This window comes from Peromyscus maniculatus, chromosome 12, assembly GCF_049852395.1.
Source record: "Peromyscus maniculatus bairdii isolate BWxNUB_F1_BW_parent chromosome 12, HU_Pman_BW_mat_3.1, whole genome shotgun sequence".
In the NCBI taxonomy this organism is placed as follows: domain Eukaryota; kingdom Metazoa; phylum Chordata; class Mammalia; order Rodentia; family Cricetidae; genus Peromyscus; species Peromyscus maniculatus.
This window is the reverse complement of record NC_134863.1, coordinates 48,536,604-48,556,826: the sequence shown is the minus strand read 5'-3', so window position 1 is coordinate 48,556,826 and position 20,223 is coordinate 48,536,604. Positions and strand designations below refer to the sequence as shown.

Genomic DNA, 20,223 nt, shown 5'->3' with positions numbered 1-20,223 from the left:
GTCAGTCGGGCAATGGGTTTTTCAAGAGTGTCACTTTGGGACATGTTAGTGTCAAGAAGTTCTAAGGAGCCTGTCTCTGATTTGAAATAGATTTGTAAGTCTACCACATGCTGACTCTGAGATCACTGAGAACATCTGAGACTCTTATCTGACACCAATTCTTTAATGAACTTTAATGTAAGGACACCAAGTTATCAAGGGAGAAATAAGAACAACCCATGATTTGGACACCTAATGGAAAACACCACTTCTTATAATGAAAAATCAGACATTTATTTTCCAGGAACTCTGCACTTGATAAGCAGTGAGCAGAAAACTAGGAAAATATAAATCAAAATGAGAATTTAAACCCAAGAAACTTCAGGCGAGTAAGAAGTACAATCCACTGCATGTCTTACCTTCTCACCTGTCACCCCAAGATGCCCACAGCATGTCATGAAAGGATGGTAACTCTTACGTCTTTGTTCTTTACATCACCCATTAGGTGATGGGGGAAATGCAAATGTGTACTCACAATGCTGGGTGGGGGAGATATGGTGTACCTCTTGTGCCATGTCTGTGGACACCCCCACAGACAGAACCCATGTGGCATGACAGGCATTATCTGGCTAGCACATGGCAGAAGCAGGTTTATTTTCTTTTTCTTTTTTTAAACTTTGATTTTTGAAAGAGGGCCGGGCTGGCCTTACAATTCATGATCCTTTGCTGCTTCTGTTTCCAGAGTGCTGGATTACAGTGTGTACTCCCATACCCAACAGAAACCATTTTCAATTGAGGGCTACCTAGTGCCCTTCCCACGACATAACTCCCTCTTAATTTGCCTACTCTGTCAAAACATTTTCTGTTCATTTAACCTTACAGTCATGATTCCTTTTCCTACATGATTTCATTCAAATGAGTTAAACCTTCCTCACTGTCTCTGAGTTTGTTAGCTTCACATCTTGTCCATGGCTTATAAACTATGAGAAAGAAGATTCCCTTCCAAGCAGGCACAGCCCTCTCCTCCATGTGAAGGTTCTAAATGAAGCTTTTGGGGAGATAGCGTTCATCTCAAAGTTACCCCAGCGCTGCCGGGCGGTGGTGACGCATGCCTTTAATCCCAGCACTTGGGAGGCAGAGCCAGGTGGATCTCTGTGAGTTCAAGGCCAGCCTGGTCTACAGAGCGAGATCCAGGACAGGCACCAAAACTACACAGAGAAGCCCTGTCTCAAAAAAAAAAAAAAAAAATCACCCATTTAAGAGGGACAGCTTGCAGTGTCCTCACTGGTTCCCAGAGCTCAACATTCCAGACCTAGGAGGGTCTTGATATTGTTTTTATCTGCATGGCATGAAGCACAAGTTAATTTTTACATTTAAATGGCCAACTTAGAATATTTCCTGTTGAACATAAGAATAATCATCTGTTTTCTAATGCAATGACTATTTTCATAGTCCTTCCAATAACACCACTTCTGAGAGGTCCTCTTCCCAGTGCCTCTAGTAACAGAGATGAAATACAAGCCACAGCAGTAAGAGCAAATTTATGACAGATTTCACATAGGGATTGCATTTCCTGTTAGAGATTCAACTAATTTTGATTCTATTCTATTTAATACCCTTGCTTTTAACCTTTAGACCCTAAACATTAACAATGAAAAAAACGGTTATTACATTCTGTCTCAGCACTTCTCAGGAAACTCTTGATATGAAAGCCAAGTCTTTGTAAACAACAATATGACTTTTAATATAGAATTGTAAAATTGTAACTTGTAGATAATAAACCTTTAAGTTGATATACTTTACATCAACATTTTACAGATTTCTTTTAATATTATGACAATTTGTGTTCTGATATCACAAAAGTGGAAAATGAGTATTTCCTCTACCAAGGAAAAGAAAGAACATGGACAAAAGTTATACAGTCAATTTCCAGAATGCAGACCCTGGTCCTTCTGTCTCTTGTGCATTATTAGCTGTTCAGTCTTCCTGTTCTATTCCAATGTCAGATAACAGGTACTTGAATATTTTCCTTCTTGCTGTTAGAAATGAAAAAATGTGGGAGCTACAGCATAAGATGAAAATTACCTTGTTTATCTATAACTGAGTATGAAGCCAAAAATCCTCGTCCAAAAGTATGGATTCCACTCATGAACAGCACTGTGATTTCATTGCCTTTGGATTCAATTGACTGATTCATTTGTAAATTCAGACCACAGTATTTGCCTAGGAATGAAAAAAAAAAAAAGCATGTATTTGGTATGACTCTCATAAAGTCAATATTTGTAATGTACATAACCATATAACAAGCCAGGTACTAAATTGATGAAAAGCAATTAGTAAAACTTAGGTTAGAAAATCACATTATCCTGGAGGAAAAACTAAATGCCAAAGTAATAAATATTTAAAGATTAAAAAGAAAAAAATCACTACAGATTTCCACTGAACTTAGAGATTCAATTTCTATAAAATACATATATATGCTCTTCACAACAATGAAATAGTTTTAGAAACAGGCATTCCAGACAGGGTGATAACCACAAGTAAGTGATGAGTCAGCAATGTCCTTACAAGGTTCCTTCAGGACCCCCTAGATTCCTCACCTCAGCACACTCCTCAAAAATGCCCAGACTGGACCTACTCAGTTTTATCTCTGAGGATTATCAGATCTTTCTTGGCCTCAACTATGATCTGGGGACTCAGTAGCTTAAACTTCCACCCAGTCTTGGCCATGAACTCAGATGTATATATTCAATATATAACACACATGTAACACAGGACATATCCTTAGTACAAATCTAAGTAGATGACGAAAGAAGAGCAAAGGAGAGCATTGAGACAGCCACCAACAGGCAAGAAAATGGATTTCCTTACGTGGTTGGTAACGGAACTAGCAAATCCGGAATACAGAGTTCCAAAAATGGTTTCAAGCTGTAGCAACAACATTATTTGAATAAGAACAACGTGGACTTAATGGGATATATCATTCATCACCAGAGAAATGAAATTCAAACTATGATGATCTATCATGACATACCCTGATGAATGGTTGCAGTTAATAGCATAGACTATACATGCCATTAAGTATCAGGGAGGATGTGGAAAAGTCAGACCTTTCATATATTAATGGCAGAAATATAAAGTAGACAACTTTGAGACAGCTTGGCAATTTATAAAAGAGTTATCTCTGCAGGAGGAAAGAAGCTATGCCCACAGAACGACTACAAATGGTCATTCAGTATTCATTCAGCCTCAAATGAAAACCATTTGATTTGATCAACTAATACCTAATGTGGTATACACCCATGGAGGAACACTATTTGTTAATACAAGAGAAGAAGTTATTTGCTACATGGAAGAATCTCAAAGATATGGTAAATAAGAGAAGCTATTGTATGATACTTCTGGAAAAGGCAAACAATGACCAAATCAGAAGTGCAAGGCAGATTGGTGGCTGCCTGGAACTGGGAATAAATGAGAATGCACTTCAAATGGGCACGAGGGGAACTTTTAGATCTGAACTGCAGTGATGTCTGAGCAGCTGCATATGTACAAGCTCGTCAAAGGAGACATTTTAAAAATAGGCTATTTTTTGTGGTATGGAAAACATACCTAACAGGGTTCATAAAAGAAACACAAAGACAACGTTTTACTGAGTGGAATTATCACTATAATTTCATGTATCTGCTATACATGAATTAACCATTTTTAGGCAAAGAAAAAAAGAGATCAGAGAATTAGATACTGTTTAGTGATGAGAGATCGTTAGAGAACTATCCTTCAACAACTGGAAACTGAAAAATCATGCAGAGAACGTGGTTGCCTAAACGGACGCTCCAAGTGAGTGGTAAGGTCAGTCCAGAACCTTTGTTTCTGTTAGGAATGACGACTGCATCCTCCCCAGATCCTTATGTTGAAAGCCTTGGTCCTGCTGTGACAGTATTTGAAGACAGGCCTTTGGTAAGAAAAGGGCTGTGGGAGTAGAGTTCTCATGACAAAATCATGCCTTTAGAAGAGGGCTATGTGAGGGAACAGGAGAAGCCACACCAGAAACCAGGAAGAGGGCTTTGCCACACACCAAATCTGTTGGCGCTGGACCTCAGACTTGGAGCTTCTAGCAAGCTGAGAAATGACTATCTGATATTTAAGCCTACACCACACTTGTCACATTAATATAAAGTAAGACCTCTCTCTCTCTCTCTCTCTCTCTCTCTCTCTCTCTCTCTCTCTCTCTCTCTCTCTCTCTCTCTCTCCCCATCTGTTTTCTCCCACACATTACTTCCTCACCAGGATGGGATCTGACAATGCTTCTTTGAAGCAGGACTGTGAGGCCGAGTGTCCAGTACTCCCTCCCTCCCTCCCTCCCTCCCTCCCTCCCTCCCTCCCTCCCTCCCTCCCTCCCTCCCTCCCACAGCAATAGCCTTTGACTTTTTCCATCACGATCCCATCTCCAGCTTCACCCTTCACTAAATCATCAAACATTCTGGCTTGTCTTTGGTACCCTAAGTGTGTAACATTGCTACATTTGCGTGCCTTAACTGCATTATGATTAAACCTACACATATGGAGATTGCACCCAGGAAGTGATAATTTGCTTAAAATGACCCTTTGATCATTATATGGAACTTTTAGGAACAGATTTCAAAAAACAAACAACGGTTAGCCTAAGGGCTACGTCTTTGAAAGGGTAAGTCACACTCCAGTTTCCCGCAAGCCTACCCCTGCATAATGTCTTCTGTACCATTTATTATCATGACAGTGCTGCTGTCTTTCCAGTGCCCAGGCTTTCCCGCTCATTTATTCCAGATACCTGGTTCATGTTGTGAGTTTGTATCCAGCTGTGTACGCTGTAGAAACCTAACAGCTCTCACACTCTTCCAATGTCCGCAGTCTTCTACACTGAGCAGATCAGGAGCAGCAACAAGCGCTGAAGATGTTAAAACAAAATGCTGGGTTTGAAAAGGGATGTGCTCTATGTGATTCAGAGACACCAAGGTTGCAGTTTATGTGGTTACCGCATTTAAGCAGCTGGGTTTTTGAGCTAGGTCTGGTGACACATATCTTGTAATCCCAGAACTTAAGAGGCTGAGACAGGAGGATTGCCATTATTTCAAGACTAGCCTGAGCTACTGTGGGGGCACTCAGAGTTTTCCTAGTGAGATCTGAGCTTGCTTTAATGGGCTGCATAATGGGATGGCTTGACCACACGCATGGTTAACAGGTGTTTGGAAGGGTCTGCACTTGCCTGTGCAGTATGCTTTGATCTAGCAAGGGGAAGGTCTTTTGCTCAACCCCTTGGGATTGTTATAAAAAGCCCTTTTGAAGAGACAACTGGTCGGTGGATTTTGATACAGGTCCTCCCGAAGCTATGCTGTGTTTCTGTCTGTCTCATCTCCACTATATTTCTATCTACAAATTCCTTATGCCTCTCCCCTCCACATAGGAACCCGTTAAAAGGTGGGAGCAGGCCTCCCGCAAGCTACCAAGTGAGTTCTAAGAGAGCCTGGGTTACCCCTGTCTGAAACTATGACAGTTAGCAGTAACAGCAACAACAAAAACTTCTTGAATTATGCTCTCAATTAAATGAAAACTCAATGTACTGAGGTGCACCTTGGAACAATCTCTTCTCTTAGGGGACTGCTCCTTAGGAAGGAAGTGGTAGCAGAGAAGGATGACCTAGACAGGAAGCACAGCAACTGTCTCCATACACTGGGGGAGGCAGTGTTTGCTTAAGAAACATTACTCTTAGTTTTTAAGAAAATAGATTCAGGGACAATCAGAACCTAGAATAGGAACATCTCACGCTCTAAAGCATGATTTAGAATTCTCAAAGAAAATGCTTTGAGTATTTATCACTGAGCCCTTGATATTCAGGGACACTACCGGCAGCGGGTGGGACTCTGATGAAGTGCCATGGGCAGTGTTAACACTCCAAAGGCTTAATGCAGTGAGCCATCTGAGCAAAGGCACAGTGAGGGCCTCTCAGGAAGAGTGAGCCACTGTGCCATCACTTCTCGGGAGATAAGCAAAGAACACTCTCATTAAATAGCACCCATTAGCACAACAGCTTGAAGAATTCATTCCAGGCTCCCTGCTTTGTGCTCAGAGGTCAGAGTATGGGGCATCTGTACAAGTTAGCCCCAGTTTGGTGGCTTAGTGTGCTATTTCTGAATGAGTAACAAGTCCTAGAAGGATCTCTGTGGCATAATCCTTCTACACTGTGAATACATGTTGCTCTCATTGTTAATAAAAAGCTGATTGGCCAATGGCTAGGCAGGATTTTGGGGGCAGAGAGAATGCTGGGAAGAAGGGCAGAGAGAGGAGTTGCTAGTGAGACATGGAGAAGAATCAAGGTACAAGATGAAAGAGAGGTAACGCCACATGGCAGAATGTAGATGAATAAAAATGAGTTAATTTTATTTGTAAGAGCTAGTTAGTAATAAGCCTGAGCTATCTGCTGAGCATTTATAATTAATATTGAGTCTCTGTGTCATTATTTGGGAACTGGTGGGTGGGAAAGAAAAGTCCACCTACAAATGGTGTTCCAACGACAGGCTGGAATTTTCACATAAGACTTGGAAAAGCTTAAAAAAGGATTTTAAATATACAAAAATGGAGTCAAGCGTGGGTTCTAGGTAACTGCCTTTTCTCAGGCAGGCTCTGTTTGCTAGCAGCAAGCTGAGGCACGGCTCCTTTAAGAGATGGCTTCCTGGCTCAGTGCTAGTGGCAAAAGCAATGTAGCTCTTTTAAGAGTCCCTGCTGCCGAACACTTAAAGGGGCTTATGAGCCGCAGAGGGTGCACTGAGACCTCTGCCATGAAGCTAAGCTCTTAGGGAACCAAGTGGGGGAGGAGCCAGCCACCAAAGCAGAGGCGGAGGACCTAGCCATGCTGCTTATCAGTTTAAAGGCTCATGCTACCAGAAAAAGGATACAGATACCCACTAAAGACAGATTCAGACAAAAAGAAAACCTCTAAATGGGTTACAGTGTGTTTAAAAATGTACATAGGCTTGGGAGACAAAAAAGAAATGGTATAGACAGTCATAAAAATAAATACAGTTTTAAAATAATAAAGTCCTTAAATAGTGAGTAAAGTAATATTAAAAAGCCACGTAAAGATGGAAAATATACAGAGAGTCTGGATTCTGTATGTTAACGTGTTGTCTTTAGATTTTCTGATTGTTAATACAGCTGCTAAGACACACTGGATTATAAAAACTGCTAGATTCAACCAACCTATGTATTTTAAAAATATCTTGACTTCAAAATTTAAGTCAAAAGGTGTGTTGCTTTGGGGGAAAGGTTATGCTTTTATTTCCACAGGAAACAAGAAGCTATGGATTCATTTTGGGTTAAAGAAAATTAGGTTTGATGGGGAAGACCCCCTGAATTCCTGGCTACAGACATAAAAAAAAAAATAAACCTAGAAGAACTACAAGACATGTAACGTATATTTTACTGCTCAAACATAAAACAAAAAATCATCTTTAAGGCTGGAGAGATGGCTGGGGGTTAAAAGTGCTGCCTGGTCATCCAGAGGCCCTGAGTTCAATTGCCACACAAAGTGGGAAATGTGGAATATCCCTTTATACTGTATAAATATATGCTATTGTAATTGGTTTAATAAAGAAGCTGACTAGCCAATAGCTGGACAGGGTAAGGCTAGGTGGGAGAACCAGACTAAGGACACTGGGAAGAAGGGCAGAGTCAGAGAACTGCAAGCCAGATGCAGAGGGAACAGGATGTGTAAAAAAATGAGGTAATAAGCCATGAGCCACATGGTAGAAAGATAAGAAATTTCTTAGATAAGAAATATGGATTAACTTCAGTTGTAAGAGCTAGTTAGTAATAAGCCTGAGCTATTGGCCTAGCATTTATAATTAATATTGAGTCTTTGTGTCGTTTATTTGGGAACTGGCAAGTTGGAGAAGTCCACCTACAGATCTTCTCATACTGTGCCCGAAAAGCTGATTTTTAAAAAGAGATTTAGCCTTAGTTTTAGCAGCTTGAACAAAGACCCACTTTCAGAGGAGGGTGTCATAAGTATAGATCTTTCCTTTTTTAAGAAATAGAAGCCAGGCAGCAGTGGTGCAAACCTTCAATCCCAACACTCGGGAGGCAAAGGCAGGTAGATCTCTGAGTTCGAGGCCAGCATGGTTCACAGAGAGATTTCCAGGATAGCCAAGACTATACACACAGCACACAGAGAAACCCTGTCTCCAAACACCAAAAAGACTATGAGGTACACAACATTTAAAACGAGATGCACCAGATACTGAGTATACTTCAAAACATGTAAGAAGATCACTAAGAATGAATATGCCTTTCCTTTAAAAAGATAGTTATGACTATTTTAAAAGTATCATGTCTTCTATCAGGAAGTGATTGTGTATTTTGATCCTACACAAGTTAGTTCACTATACTTTCTTAATGAATAGATCTGATATCTGGGCATTTAAAATGAGTTAAAGCCACATGAGAAAATGTACCCTGACATCTATCTCCTATCTCATATGTCAAACAAAGCAATCAACTCTGGAAAAAGCCAGGAAAATACCTGTAGATGGCTCTAAAAGAAAAACTTGAAAACCCTTTCATAACCAAGAAGTGGTTATGAAAATATATATTAAATATTATTACACAGTATATAGGAATATTCCACATTTCCTACTTTGTATCTAATTAAAAAGGAAGGTTTTAACTTGAAGGACTGTCCTACCTTGTCTTGGCAAAGTCTGGCTAAAATATATTGAATACAATACAAAAGTGCTAGTCATAAAAGGAAAAAGAATCAAAGTGCATTACATTAAAATGAAATTAACTTTAATGTCTGTTTATAAAAATATACCAATAAGCAAGTAAAATCCTAGTCTGAGAGTAAATATTTGCAATGTATATGTCCAAAAGGAACTCATAACTAGTCTATATTTACAGAACTCCAACAAAGGAATAAGAACACAGACAAAACCAGGAAAGCTAGGCACTGGGACACATGTCTACAGCCCTAGCTACGTGAGCAGCCTCAGCAACATAGTGAGATACTAACAACAGCGGTGGTGGCGCACACCTTTAATCCCAGCACTCGGGAGGCAGAGCTAGGCGGATCTCTGTGAGTTCAAGGCCAGCCTGGTCTACAGAGTGAGATCCAGGAAAGGCGCAAAGTTTACACAGAGAAACCCTGTCTCAAAAAACAAACAAATAACCAAAAACAACAACAACAACAAAAAAAAAAAAGAAGAGATTAACGAACAGAAAAAGTACAGGAAAATTGCACTCCTCACAAAAGAAAGCATCACGGAGACACAAAGCAAACTGTAATGCAGACTGCCTGGACAGCAACACAAATCAAATTAGAGCTCATTCTCTAGTGGGGAGGTGCAAACTGGTGCAACCCTGAAGCCTCTGGTGACATCTGGGAAGCTAATCGTCAGCCACAGATGATCCCTAAACTCTTCTAGGCACACATCAGAGTGATGTCTATCAGTTACCTAAACTTGCTCACACCACAGACAGAACTTCATCATCCCTGTAGTGTGAGGTTGGACTTTCATCCAAGTTTTCTACACAATGAATAATGCTAACACTGCAACAAACATCATTCTAACACTTCTACCGGCTAAGTTCTTAAGTGCTGACTCTTCAAGAGTACCATCCAAGCCAACTACACTCAGTACAGCAGTCTCTACACAAAAACAGCACTATCTTCATCAAACCAACGTTAAATTTGCAACGTTAAAATGTATTCACTTATCCAAAGCACAGGGAAGTAATGCAGCTGGTTTTAAAGTCTTTGGTTATAATTGCCCCCTGAAATATTCTCTCTTGGAACTGCACCTGACTGGGGCATGCAGATACACTAACAGGACAGACCAAAGTGTCCTGATGCAAAGGTTACAGCATCCAGAGGGATTAAAGTGTTCACTGAGTGTGACTGATTTGCCCCGTCACACTCTTCTGAGTAGACTCTGCCCCTCCCTGGTGAGGCTTCCACTCTAACAGGGACTTCGGAAGTATTTTCTGAGCCCGGCAAGATGGCCCAGCAGGTAAAGGCACTTGTCAAGTCCGATGACCTGAGTTAGGACCTACAGAGTCACATGGTTGAAAAAGAAAATAAATTCCATTCAAATCCTCCTCTGACCACTGTGGGCATGCTTGCACACACACACACACACACACACACACACACACACACACACACACACACACACAAATAAGTGCAATTTTGTTAAAAAGTTATTTTCTGAAACCCTGTTTGGTGCTGTAATCCCAGTACTCAGGAGGCTGAGGCAGGAAAATCATTCCAAGCTTGAGGCTGAGACCTGGGGTACATTATGAGACCCTGCCTCTTAAGATCAAACAAGAAAGAGCTATCTTCTGGAAAACCAACAAACTTCTGGCTAGAAGTGAACTTCACATTTTGTTTGAATTTCTTGATAAAATCTCCCGAAAAGGTGTTGCTTGAAGGTCCTGGCTCTTCTAAAGCTCACAGCTTCTATAAGGATAGTGAGCCGTCACCATGACAACCAACTTAGTCTAAGAAACAGAGGGTCGTCACGTGTAAAACCAGACCTGTTGCCAAGCAACAGGGAAGCATGCATAGCACACCAAAAAAGCTCTCTCAAAGCTTTTTCAGAAAAACACACTTTTATGGGAGATATCAAAACTTTGAATAATTCTTAAGAAGACACGCAAATGAAATAAGCCATACCTCAAATGGATAACACAACCATATGGAAGGTCTGGAAGAGAGGAGGAATGGGGATTTTTTTCTTATTCTTTTTTCTTTTTTAAATACAGTGGGGAGACAGCATTCCATCAGGTAAAGACTCCAGACAAGTAACTATAAGTAGTAGTTTCCTGCAGGTGTGGCCAACCTGCAGTCCACACTCCAGGATCTTCCTTAAAACATGATGAGATTTTTGCTTTTGTAACTCCACTGTACAGCTCTTGAGTATGAACTTTGTTGAAGACAATGACATTTGAGAGTGACAAAAAGCTAAACACTCTCAACAAAGCAAAGCTTCAGCAATTCCGAACATTCTGGTTTGAGCACTGAACAACAGGACGAGGAAAGCTAAAGAGGAGTGAGTTACAATACAGAGAAGTGAGTTGTTAGAATAGAGAAGTGAGTTGTTACAATACAGAGAAGTGAGTTGTTAAAATACAGAGAAGTGAGTTGTTAGAATACAGAGAAGTGACTTGTTACAATACAGAGAAGTGAGTTACAATACAGAGTGAGTTACAATACAGAGAAGTGAGTTACAATACAGAGAAGTGAGTTACAATACAGAGAAGTGACTTGTTACAATACAGAGGAGTTGTTACAATACAGAGAAGTGAGTTACAATACACACAGAAAAGGATGGAATGAACCATATAATAAATATGGAATAAAGATTAAAAATCAGTATGAACTCAACATTTCTAATATATACAGTTAGAGAAACAAAAAAAGCCCAGATGTAATGTATACATACAAGTGTTTATCGATGCATACCCAACATCAATTTATGAAGACTGTATTTAGAGGGTATGGCAGCCCACCGTACCAGACTTAAAAATGATGCTGATTTCTAATTTTATTCTACATTAACAGAACAAAAGAGTTCTTAAGAAATAATGAATTGTAAGATCTGGCAAGATGAATCTAGGATATTCTGTGCCTTACATTAAAGATTTAAAAAAACAAAAAAGTATAAGTCAAGGCTTAAGGATAAAGGATAAAGGACTCTTAACCTCTATTATTGGAGTCTTGAAGCCCATAAGAAAAATTCTTCTGTAATCCTCTGCAGAGATACACTGACCAGAATGTTAAATGCCTGTTTTGAAAGGACTATCACTTCTCTGTGATGGGTCAGGAAACACATCCCTACTACTAACCTTAGACCGTGTGGTAATGGAGGACCAGTGCAGGTCACTCACATGAGGGGACAGGGTCTTCAAGCCGAGGTTCAGCAGGAGCCATCATTACTTGGCCCTCTGACCTTCCTGCAGCTTTTTATCTTGTGCAAAGGTAGATGTGGGGAGAAAAAAGCAAAAGAATGGAAAATAAAAGATAGCTGAGACCAGTAAACACCTGCCACATGCCAGCAGGGTCAAATATCATTCCATTCATGCCTTTAAAGGTACAGAAGACGACTGAAGTCTGGGCAGGTTCACAGCCGGTGGGAAGGACACTTACAAGGAGCTCCTGGAGTACTGGCTAGACACAGCAATGTAAAAATCCATGCCCCCAATGTCTCCCATGCCACTGCTCCTCCCTGAAGTCACAAGGCCACAACCCATTTTCCAAATACAGAATTCATTTGTCTTACTAAAAAAAAAGTTACCATGAAAACTTCCCAAAAACCACACCAACATTAGAATGTTAGCTCCTATGTGACCCCTTTGTTTGGCTTATCCCTCCCCTACCACCTTTTCTGAAAGAAATACTTTTAAACCATTTTCACATCTAAAACAATCATTCTTTATTATCAGCAAATGGCCAATACCTTCCAAAATTTCTCCAATAGGCCTTGAGCTGCCTTTTTAGATACTACACACTTAGGACCCAAAACACGGATGATTCAGGCTGGGTCTAACCCGAAAGCCTCTTTCCTGTGATGTAGTGTCCATGCCTTCAGAAAATACTATGCAAGCTGTCAAGGGAGGGAAGCCATGAAACACTTCCCCGAGCTGCAATATCTATGAACCAGGACAAGTACCAGCATGGTAAGATGTGCTTGGCACAAGAAGTAGCACTCCGACATCTGTGACAACCAACGGTGTCTAACTGAACTTACAGCCCACTCAACAGGACGGAAGTCACACTTAGCACTGAGCTAGCCAGCTTCCTGGGGCTAGTGAGGTCATGGATCTTAGAAAAGAATGCACCACTGTCACTTTGTTACACCAACATAATTCCTGACTCCATTCTAAATTTTATCCTTATGCCCACAGATAAGTGTAGCTACCTCTCATCAAAGAAGCCTCTCTTTACGGACAATGGATATTATCACAAAAACCCACAACCGGACAACATGCAGACCTCAAGCGGTCATGGGGAGTCCAGCCCCAATGGTTCCATCTACAACACAGCTCCTGCATCTATGGCTCAGGGAACACTGTGGGAGAGGGGATGGAAAGATTCCAAGAGCCAGAAGAGCAGGAAGAATGGGGTGAAACAGTATGTCCCAGAAATGGCTGCATAGACAAGACCAGAACAATGGCAATATCAACAGATATTATTAAATATATTATAATAAATATCAACAGATATATTTAATGTGGAGGGAAAAGATTTTGTGGCGGTCTCACTCCAGATAAAGAAATATAGGCTACTATTGACCGCTAGAAGTTGAAAAATCAAGCTCTCCCAGGCATCTGCCCCCTTATTGGTTATCCAATGCAGAGTGGTCAGCCCTGAAATCATATACATGCAAACAAAAGCCCTCAGACTCAACAGGTTTCTCTCTCTCTCTCTCTCTCTCTCTCTCTCTCTCTCTCTCTCTCTCTCTCTCTCTCTCTCTCTCTCTCTCCCAAAGAAAAAGAGGCTATCATCTAGAGTGGGGGTACCTGAGAGGAGCTGGAGGAAGGAGAGAGGAGAAGTGATGAAATTCTATTTCAATTTTCATATTAAAAATAAATTAAAAAAATTTAAAAAGTAAGCAAAATTTAGCTGAAAAAAATCGTCTGTTTAAAATTAGTTTTCTTCAGTCAGAACAACCAGGACCCAAACATCATTTTCAGCCTCCTTCTCCTTCCCATCCCCTCTTTCTCCCCCTTTTTCTTTTTTAAATGCTATTATACATGGACTAAATGAGGCCATTTGTTTCTATAGAACCTCCGCTATTTTGAACTTAGTCCTTAGTGAGTATGTACAATTTATTTTTCCATCTCTTCTATTTCCTATAAAGTGGCAGGCCGGTGTTCCCTTTTCACTGCTGTTTCAATGTGCTCACGGAGTACTACTGCCTACTCCTCTGAATCCTCAGAAGGCACTACCCACACATCTTCCACTAGTTCTACGGCACCGCCGTTCCCACATTCTGACAACCTTATCCAACATCATAAGCTGATGATACGCTGGGGCTACTCAAGCTACCAGGTTAATCAAGAATTTTCTCAGTGACAACAGCAAGTGGGTTGGGGATGAAGATGTGGCTAGAGATGGAGAGGTCAGTGGATAACCACAAGCTGGATAGTCAAAGAACAAGATAACAGCTTCCTATCATAATTCTGAAAACTATTTTATGCATTGATACCAAAAGTGCTTCCAAATAAACTCAGCGAATTCAAGAGAACTTTTCACTTTGTGTCAGTTGACTAAAACCTTTACAGAGTTTTCAGCTTTCTTAAGAGAATGGTACTGATCTCTAAGCCAAATTTCTAAATCTTGGCGGCGAAGTTGATTTTCCTGGAAAGCTTTTATAACTCCGAGGCTTCCGTCTCACACAATCAATTTCAATCTGTTGGTCTCGGATGGAAAGCACGTCTACAGTCTGTTAAAGTCTCCCAGGTGACTCTGTTACACAGCTCTAATTGAGAACCACTGCTCTTACACTGGAAATACAGTCACCATTACATACTCTGCATCTACTATGAACCACACACCATTCCAGGCACTTTACATACACACGTGCATTCATGAGAAAACAGGTCAGGTGCTCTCAACAGATCACAGCAGGCTAATGGCAGACTTAGGTTTTAATTCAAAGCGGTTGGGATTCTAAACCCACGATCTGCATGCTACACTTCCTCCTGAGTACGCATGAATTATAGCTGTATCCTCTGACTATAAATAAAATGATCAAAGGAAAACACAAAAAATAAGAGAATTAACTTGTATTTTCTTAGTAGCAGCACAATGGCATCCTGCATGAAAGCAATCAAGTACAACTTGCACAAGGGTAGCACGCACATCTTGCAAGAAGATAGCATGTACATCTTGCACGAAGGTAACCATGTGCATTTTGCATGGAAGTAACTAAGTGCATCTTCCATGAAGGCAACCATGTGCATCTTGCATGAAGGTAGCTTGTGCATCTTGCAAGAAGGTAGTATATGTATCTTGTAGGAAGGTAACTACCTGGCATCTTGCAAAGAGGTAACTATGTGCATCTTGCAGGAAGGTAACCAAGTGGCAGCGTGCAAGAAGGTTGCCATGTGCACTTTGCATGAAGGTAACCATGCACATCATGCAAGAAGATGACCATGTTCATCTTGTACTCAGGTGGCATGTGTCAATAAGCAGATGAGAATCTCCCCTTCCCAAAAGAAAATTTGATTTGAGTTTCTACATTTTCTATAACTTCTCACACCATTTTATGTACCAGTTATTCAATATTAAGTATCAAAAACTGTTTCAGTTTTAAAATTTAAGGGAACGAGATATATATATATTTATTTATTTATCACATGCATTAATGTCCTACCTATTTCCGTTCTACTGACTCCAATTCCATTATAGATTTTCAGGTAATTAAGGTGACAAGAATCAGAATCTTCAATGTCAAAGTCACCAAATTTGATGTGAATTCTTTCTCCCATCTTTACTCGGATCTCCCATTCACACACGGTGCTGTTAGGGTAGGTGCGTGGGTAGTTGATGGATGTAAGGGTTCCACTCTCAGGGCCTAGTACAGTGTGTCCACATCCATCACCTTAAAAAAAAAAAAAAACCAAATGAATTATTCTCCCACCTTAAGCTTACATGTAATCAGGACTTTTACAGACTTACAACAATGTATGACATTACATATTTTATGTAGCCAGTACTTCCTTTACAACATATACAGCAGATGAATGGTTCTGAGCACATCTACTCACTGCAAGGAGCCAGAGAAGTCAAGTTAGGTCAAAATCAACAATGTAACAAAATTAAAACTAATATCAAAGTACTTTCCATTGGGACATGCAATTATGTAACAGTTAAATATGTACCATAATAAATCTTACCATTAAGAGACTATCAGGATGTATTTATAGTAGACATTCAAAGTAAATGTAAATGTAAAAATGTGGTCAGCTTCACTGACTTACAAACACCACAAGCTGCTAAAGTGTCCATCAGCAACAGCAGGATTTTTAAAAAGCATTAATGCATGCTAAGATGTCATAGCCTACGGGCCATCTTATAGACAAGGCACTAAAGCAAGATTTGGTGATATTTAATTCTACATTCCATCGAAATCAGACTGTTTAACTTCTCTTCCCAAATCTCAACTCTCTCAGAATAAAAAGAAACAAAAGGTTAATGGCTTACTGAAGACTAGAAAAGAAATGACTTTAATATCTTAGCAACAGGATTACTTTGTTTCAGAAATTTCTTCAGCAACTGAGCATTGAAGCTTTAATAATAGTATATTGTTTGGAAACATGAAATGTTTGCATCTTAACTTTCTCAGTTGATTTTCCACTGCACATCCAGGTCATTAACTAAATGTACACTTAGAAGATTCAGCTATTGCTCCAAGGTAATGTTCAGCATTCAGTAACAATGGGACTTAGTGAGTCTCTTTTTAATAGGATGATGAATGCATCCTTTTAACATTTTTTTCCTTTAAAAGAGCTATTCATTATCATGTTTTGGAATAGTACAGAACTTGTAGAAGAAAACATTAAAATTAATACTTCTGGGTTTTAACTTAATCATTATGGTCATGAATAGCTATAACACAACTTGCATCATGTTGATTTATTATCTAACAATGTACTGTTGATCTCATTCACTAGAACAAATTAAAGATTCCAACGGCCTAGTAGGATGTAGCAAGTACTAGGTGCCAAGTGTGTATTAACTGGATGCAATTGAGAAATTTTAACTTAGCAAAAAGCGATTTAACCTCCACAAAGGAACAACTGACTGCCCAGACTCCTTTAACAATACTTGACACCACACGTGTCTTCTGCTGGCAGTCTTACTATCCAGTCCACATTAGTGCAGCATATTGGTCTACTTTTGAGTTCCATCCTATAAATTCTGCTTCCTGAACACACTTCTCATATAAAGTTTGGCTTTGAATCAACACTAAACTTTATTTCTGACCCCTGCTTTCAAATTCATGCATGAGAACTAGGCATGGTGGATTAATAATATAAAAAAATAAGGCAAGAACAAAGTAAATGTGGGCATGAAATACACCCATAGAATTATTACAATAAAACAGGCTTTTACACACATAGAAAAACAAAACAACAACCACAACAAAACCCTAAAATTTCCTCCTGAAGCTACCATAAGATAGCTCGAATCTCTTCTGGATGTCATCTAAAGTAAAATCACAAGACTATAAAAACCTTCACTGTGAAAATAAGCAACTGAAATAGAAGTAACTTTTGAATAACTACTAACAGTTTCCCTTAGAAAGGCAAAAACAACTACCCCAAAACAATTCAAACATTTGAAACTAGCCTGTGATTCCTGGAAGTGTCTAAATATTTAAAAAACAACCCCGTGATAGTTAAATACTTCAAAATACACTGTTATTTGGCTATGCAAAAGCGAAAGCAGTGATCGGAAGTGTTGATGGAATTCCAAAAGTCGACTATTGATGACTCCTGACGACTCCTGACGACTCCTGCGTGACTGTAATGCAACATCTCAGTCCACGGACTCCCTGCTGACTATCACTCGACCTGAGATTGTTATTTTAAGATGAATGCTACAAAAGAGTACACGCAGAGGCTTCAGAGTAACTGTAGATGTCTTCATGAGCCTTTTAATTTTTCAATAAAATATACGAATTGTTCCCTGTCCTTCCCACCATTAATTAAGGTTAACAAAATAAATAATAATTGATGAAAATAGGGCTTTTGCATGCACAGTGATCATGAAAGTAATTAAAACGGATTTTTTTTTTTTTTCAGAATCTTGTGTCGGGGGAGGGAGGGCACAGCCAACAAGTCTACAGTAGTGTGCCAAGAATGCTCTAAAATATGTGCTGGAGTTCAGCACTCCCTCCTCTCCAAGCAGATGATGTGCACCAGAAACCCAAGTTAAAAGGATGTCTCCAGTCTGCTGCAGTGAGCATTCTTGAATGTTTTACATTTCAAAGACTCTGATAAATTTAACCCAACTAGATGGAACTGGCTATCACCTATGTGTTTAGAACAGCCCAGCTGGAAGGGGTGGCTAGGCAGAGAACACATATCTACTAGGCCAGCAGTTAGTCTGCCTGTTGCTTTAAATGAAGAAATACATTTTCATCGTGATTCTTGGCACCCTGGCATGAAGATTCCTGACCTGCTAAACTATCTTTGATCTACTAAAAGACAGCAGTTCTCAACCTGTGGGTCCTGACTTCTCTGGAGTCAAACAATAACCCTTTCACAGGGGTCGCCTAAGACCATCAGAAATATCTGATATTTCCATTACGTTTCATAACAGTAGCAAAATTACAGTTACAAAGTAGTAACAAAAATAATTTTATGGTGTGTGTGTGTGTGGGGGTCACCACAACATGAGGAACTGTATTAAAGGGTCACAGTATTAAGAAAGTTGAGAGCCACTGGACTAAAGGGTCCACACCTACAGTGTGGAAAACGCTTCTCACTACTGAAAGGTCCCCATGTTAAATTCAAGTTAAGGAAAAACCATGTCCTTGCTTTCACTTCAAAAGTAGCAATCAATTTCCTACTTATTTTTATGGTTCTTAAAACTAAATCAATCCATGAAAACACCCGACATATGTAAAAATATTTAAAAGTAAAACCAAAACCTAGGAAAGTATCAAGAAGCTTTCTAACTTGCTTTCAGAAGAGGCTCCCCAGTGCCTCTTTCTCCCACAGAACACTGCAGGTTTTCAGTTGTCTCTAATGGAGAAGAGGACTCTCACTGGGAACACTACTCAAGTATCCCGGGATGGACAGGACAGAGAATGAGCAGCCCTAAATGTGAGCAGTGCTGATGTTCAAGAGTTCAACTCAAGGCCAAGGCTAGAAAATCTTGGTGTCAAGATGCAGCTTAGTTCTCAGCTGGGTTCACTGGCCAAAGGGCAAAGCTGCTCAGCTCACTCACGGTGCAGCTAAAAGGTAGAGGGTCGTGTATCTCCCACCTCTTAATGCTTGAAGCAAGTTTTAAGTTACAGGGAAAGTCTTAAGTAATCTTTAATCTCAAATAATGTTCACTGGAGGCTCCAAGCTTCCCGTCTCAGAAGAGAATGGGGGGGGGGGAGATGCTACAACAGGACCAGAGTAGCTGTCCCCAGATTTTCTGACTAGCACTGTATACTGAAAAAAATAGTGAATGCTGTGTGCCCAGGACACACCACCCACTATCATCCATGTTCTGACAGAACTGACGAAGTGTAACTACTACAGAAAAACAAAAACAAACAACACCCCCAAATCCTTCTGTCACTAGTCTACACACTCTCAAACTCCATCACCACTACTGTGGCTGCCAACTTCCTTCCTTCTCCTTCTGTGGATGGGCTCCACTAGACAGCAACCGACCAGAAAGGGTGGGCGCCTGCTCTTGTGTCCTTTCCATTTTGAATTTATTTCAGTGGGGAAAAGAACACTGGAATTTGATCTGACTGCTCCATTGCTGGGCTGCGGACAGACGTACCCAGGGATTACTTAGAGATCATGCGCTCACTTCCTCTGAAGAGTGCAAGGCCAGATGTGTTAAGGCAGATAGGAAATTTTGGTGCTGTTCCAGGAAAATAATGGAAAGATTTTCTTTTACTTTTATTTTTTACGAATTTCCCCACAGACAGCACTGAACATATTCAAATGACCATGAAATAATGCAACTACGAATGCCAACTTGTTTCAGGCTGTTCTAATCACACTCTAAACCAAGTGTGTTTTTCAGACAAGTGTGTGCCTCCAGCCCCCTTGTGTTTTAATGATACGGTTACTAATACATAATACAATTACTGAATTTTAATAATAGGAGCCCTGTGGCTCCTAGAAATGTATCCTTTAGCAACAGCAAGTACAAATGCAGGAAACCTGTAGAAAGATGCCCCAAATGGAGAGCAAGGAAAAGTTCATTACAGCTCAGACTTTCCCAGAGAGTTCCCTAGGATTTCAGTTTTATCACTGAAATGGTGAGTCTGACTATGTTTCCTCTAAGTGTCGATTTGTCATACCTCAGCACGCATCTGTGAGATAATAAGAAAAACATGCAGCATTTAGTGAGTAGAAGAAAGTTCATAAAGAAAAGTTACAACTGTTAACAATACATCCAGTTTCATTTGGCTACAGTGAAATTTTTACTGTTTTGTTCACACTGTGAATTTTCACACCAGAAGTACTAGA

General features: G+C 40.0%; 1 protein-coding gene across 2 annotated transcripts in view; it reads right to left on the bottom strand.

The window, feature by feature from the left end:
- Positions 1-20,223, bottom strand: part of Dcbld2 (discoidin, CUB and LCCL domain containing 2) — a 66,358-nt gene that overhangs the window by 35,862 nt on the left and 10,273 nt on the right. For both annotated transcript variants that reach the window (XM_076549071.1, XM_076549072.1), the window contains exons 2-3: positions 15,390-15,617; positions 2,065-2,202 (exon numbers count right to left, since the gene is read on the bottom strand). In XM_076549071.1, the coding sequence (XP_076405186.1) occupies positions 2,065-2,202; positions 15,390-15,617 (366 nt within the window). The remainder of the gene's footprint in view (positions 1-2,064; positions 2,203-15,389; positions 15,618-20,223) is intronic.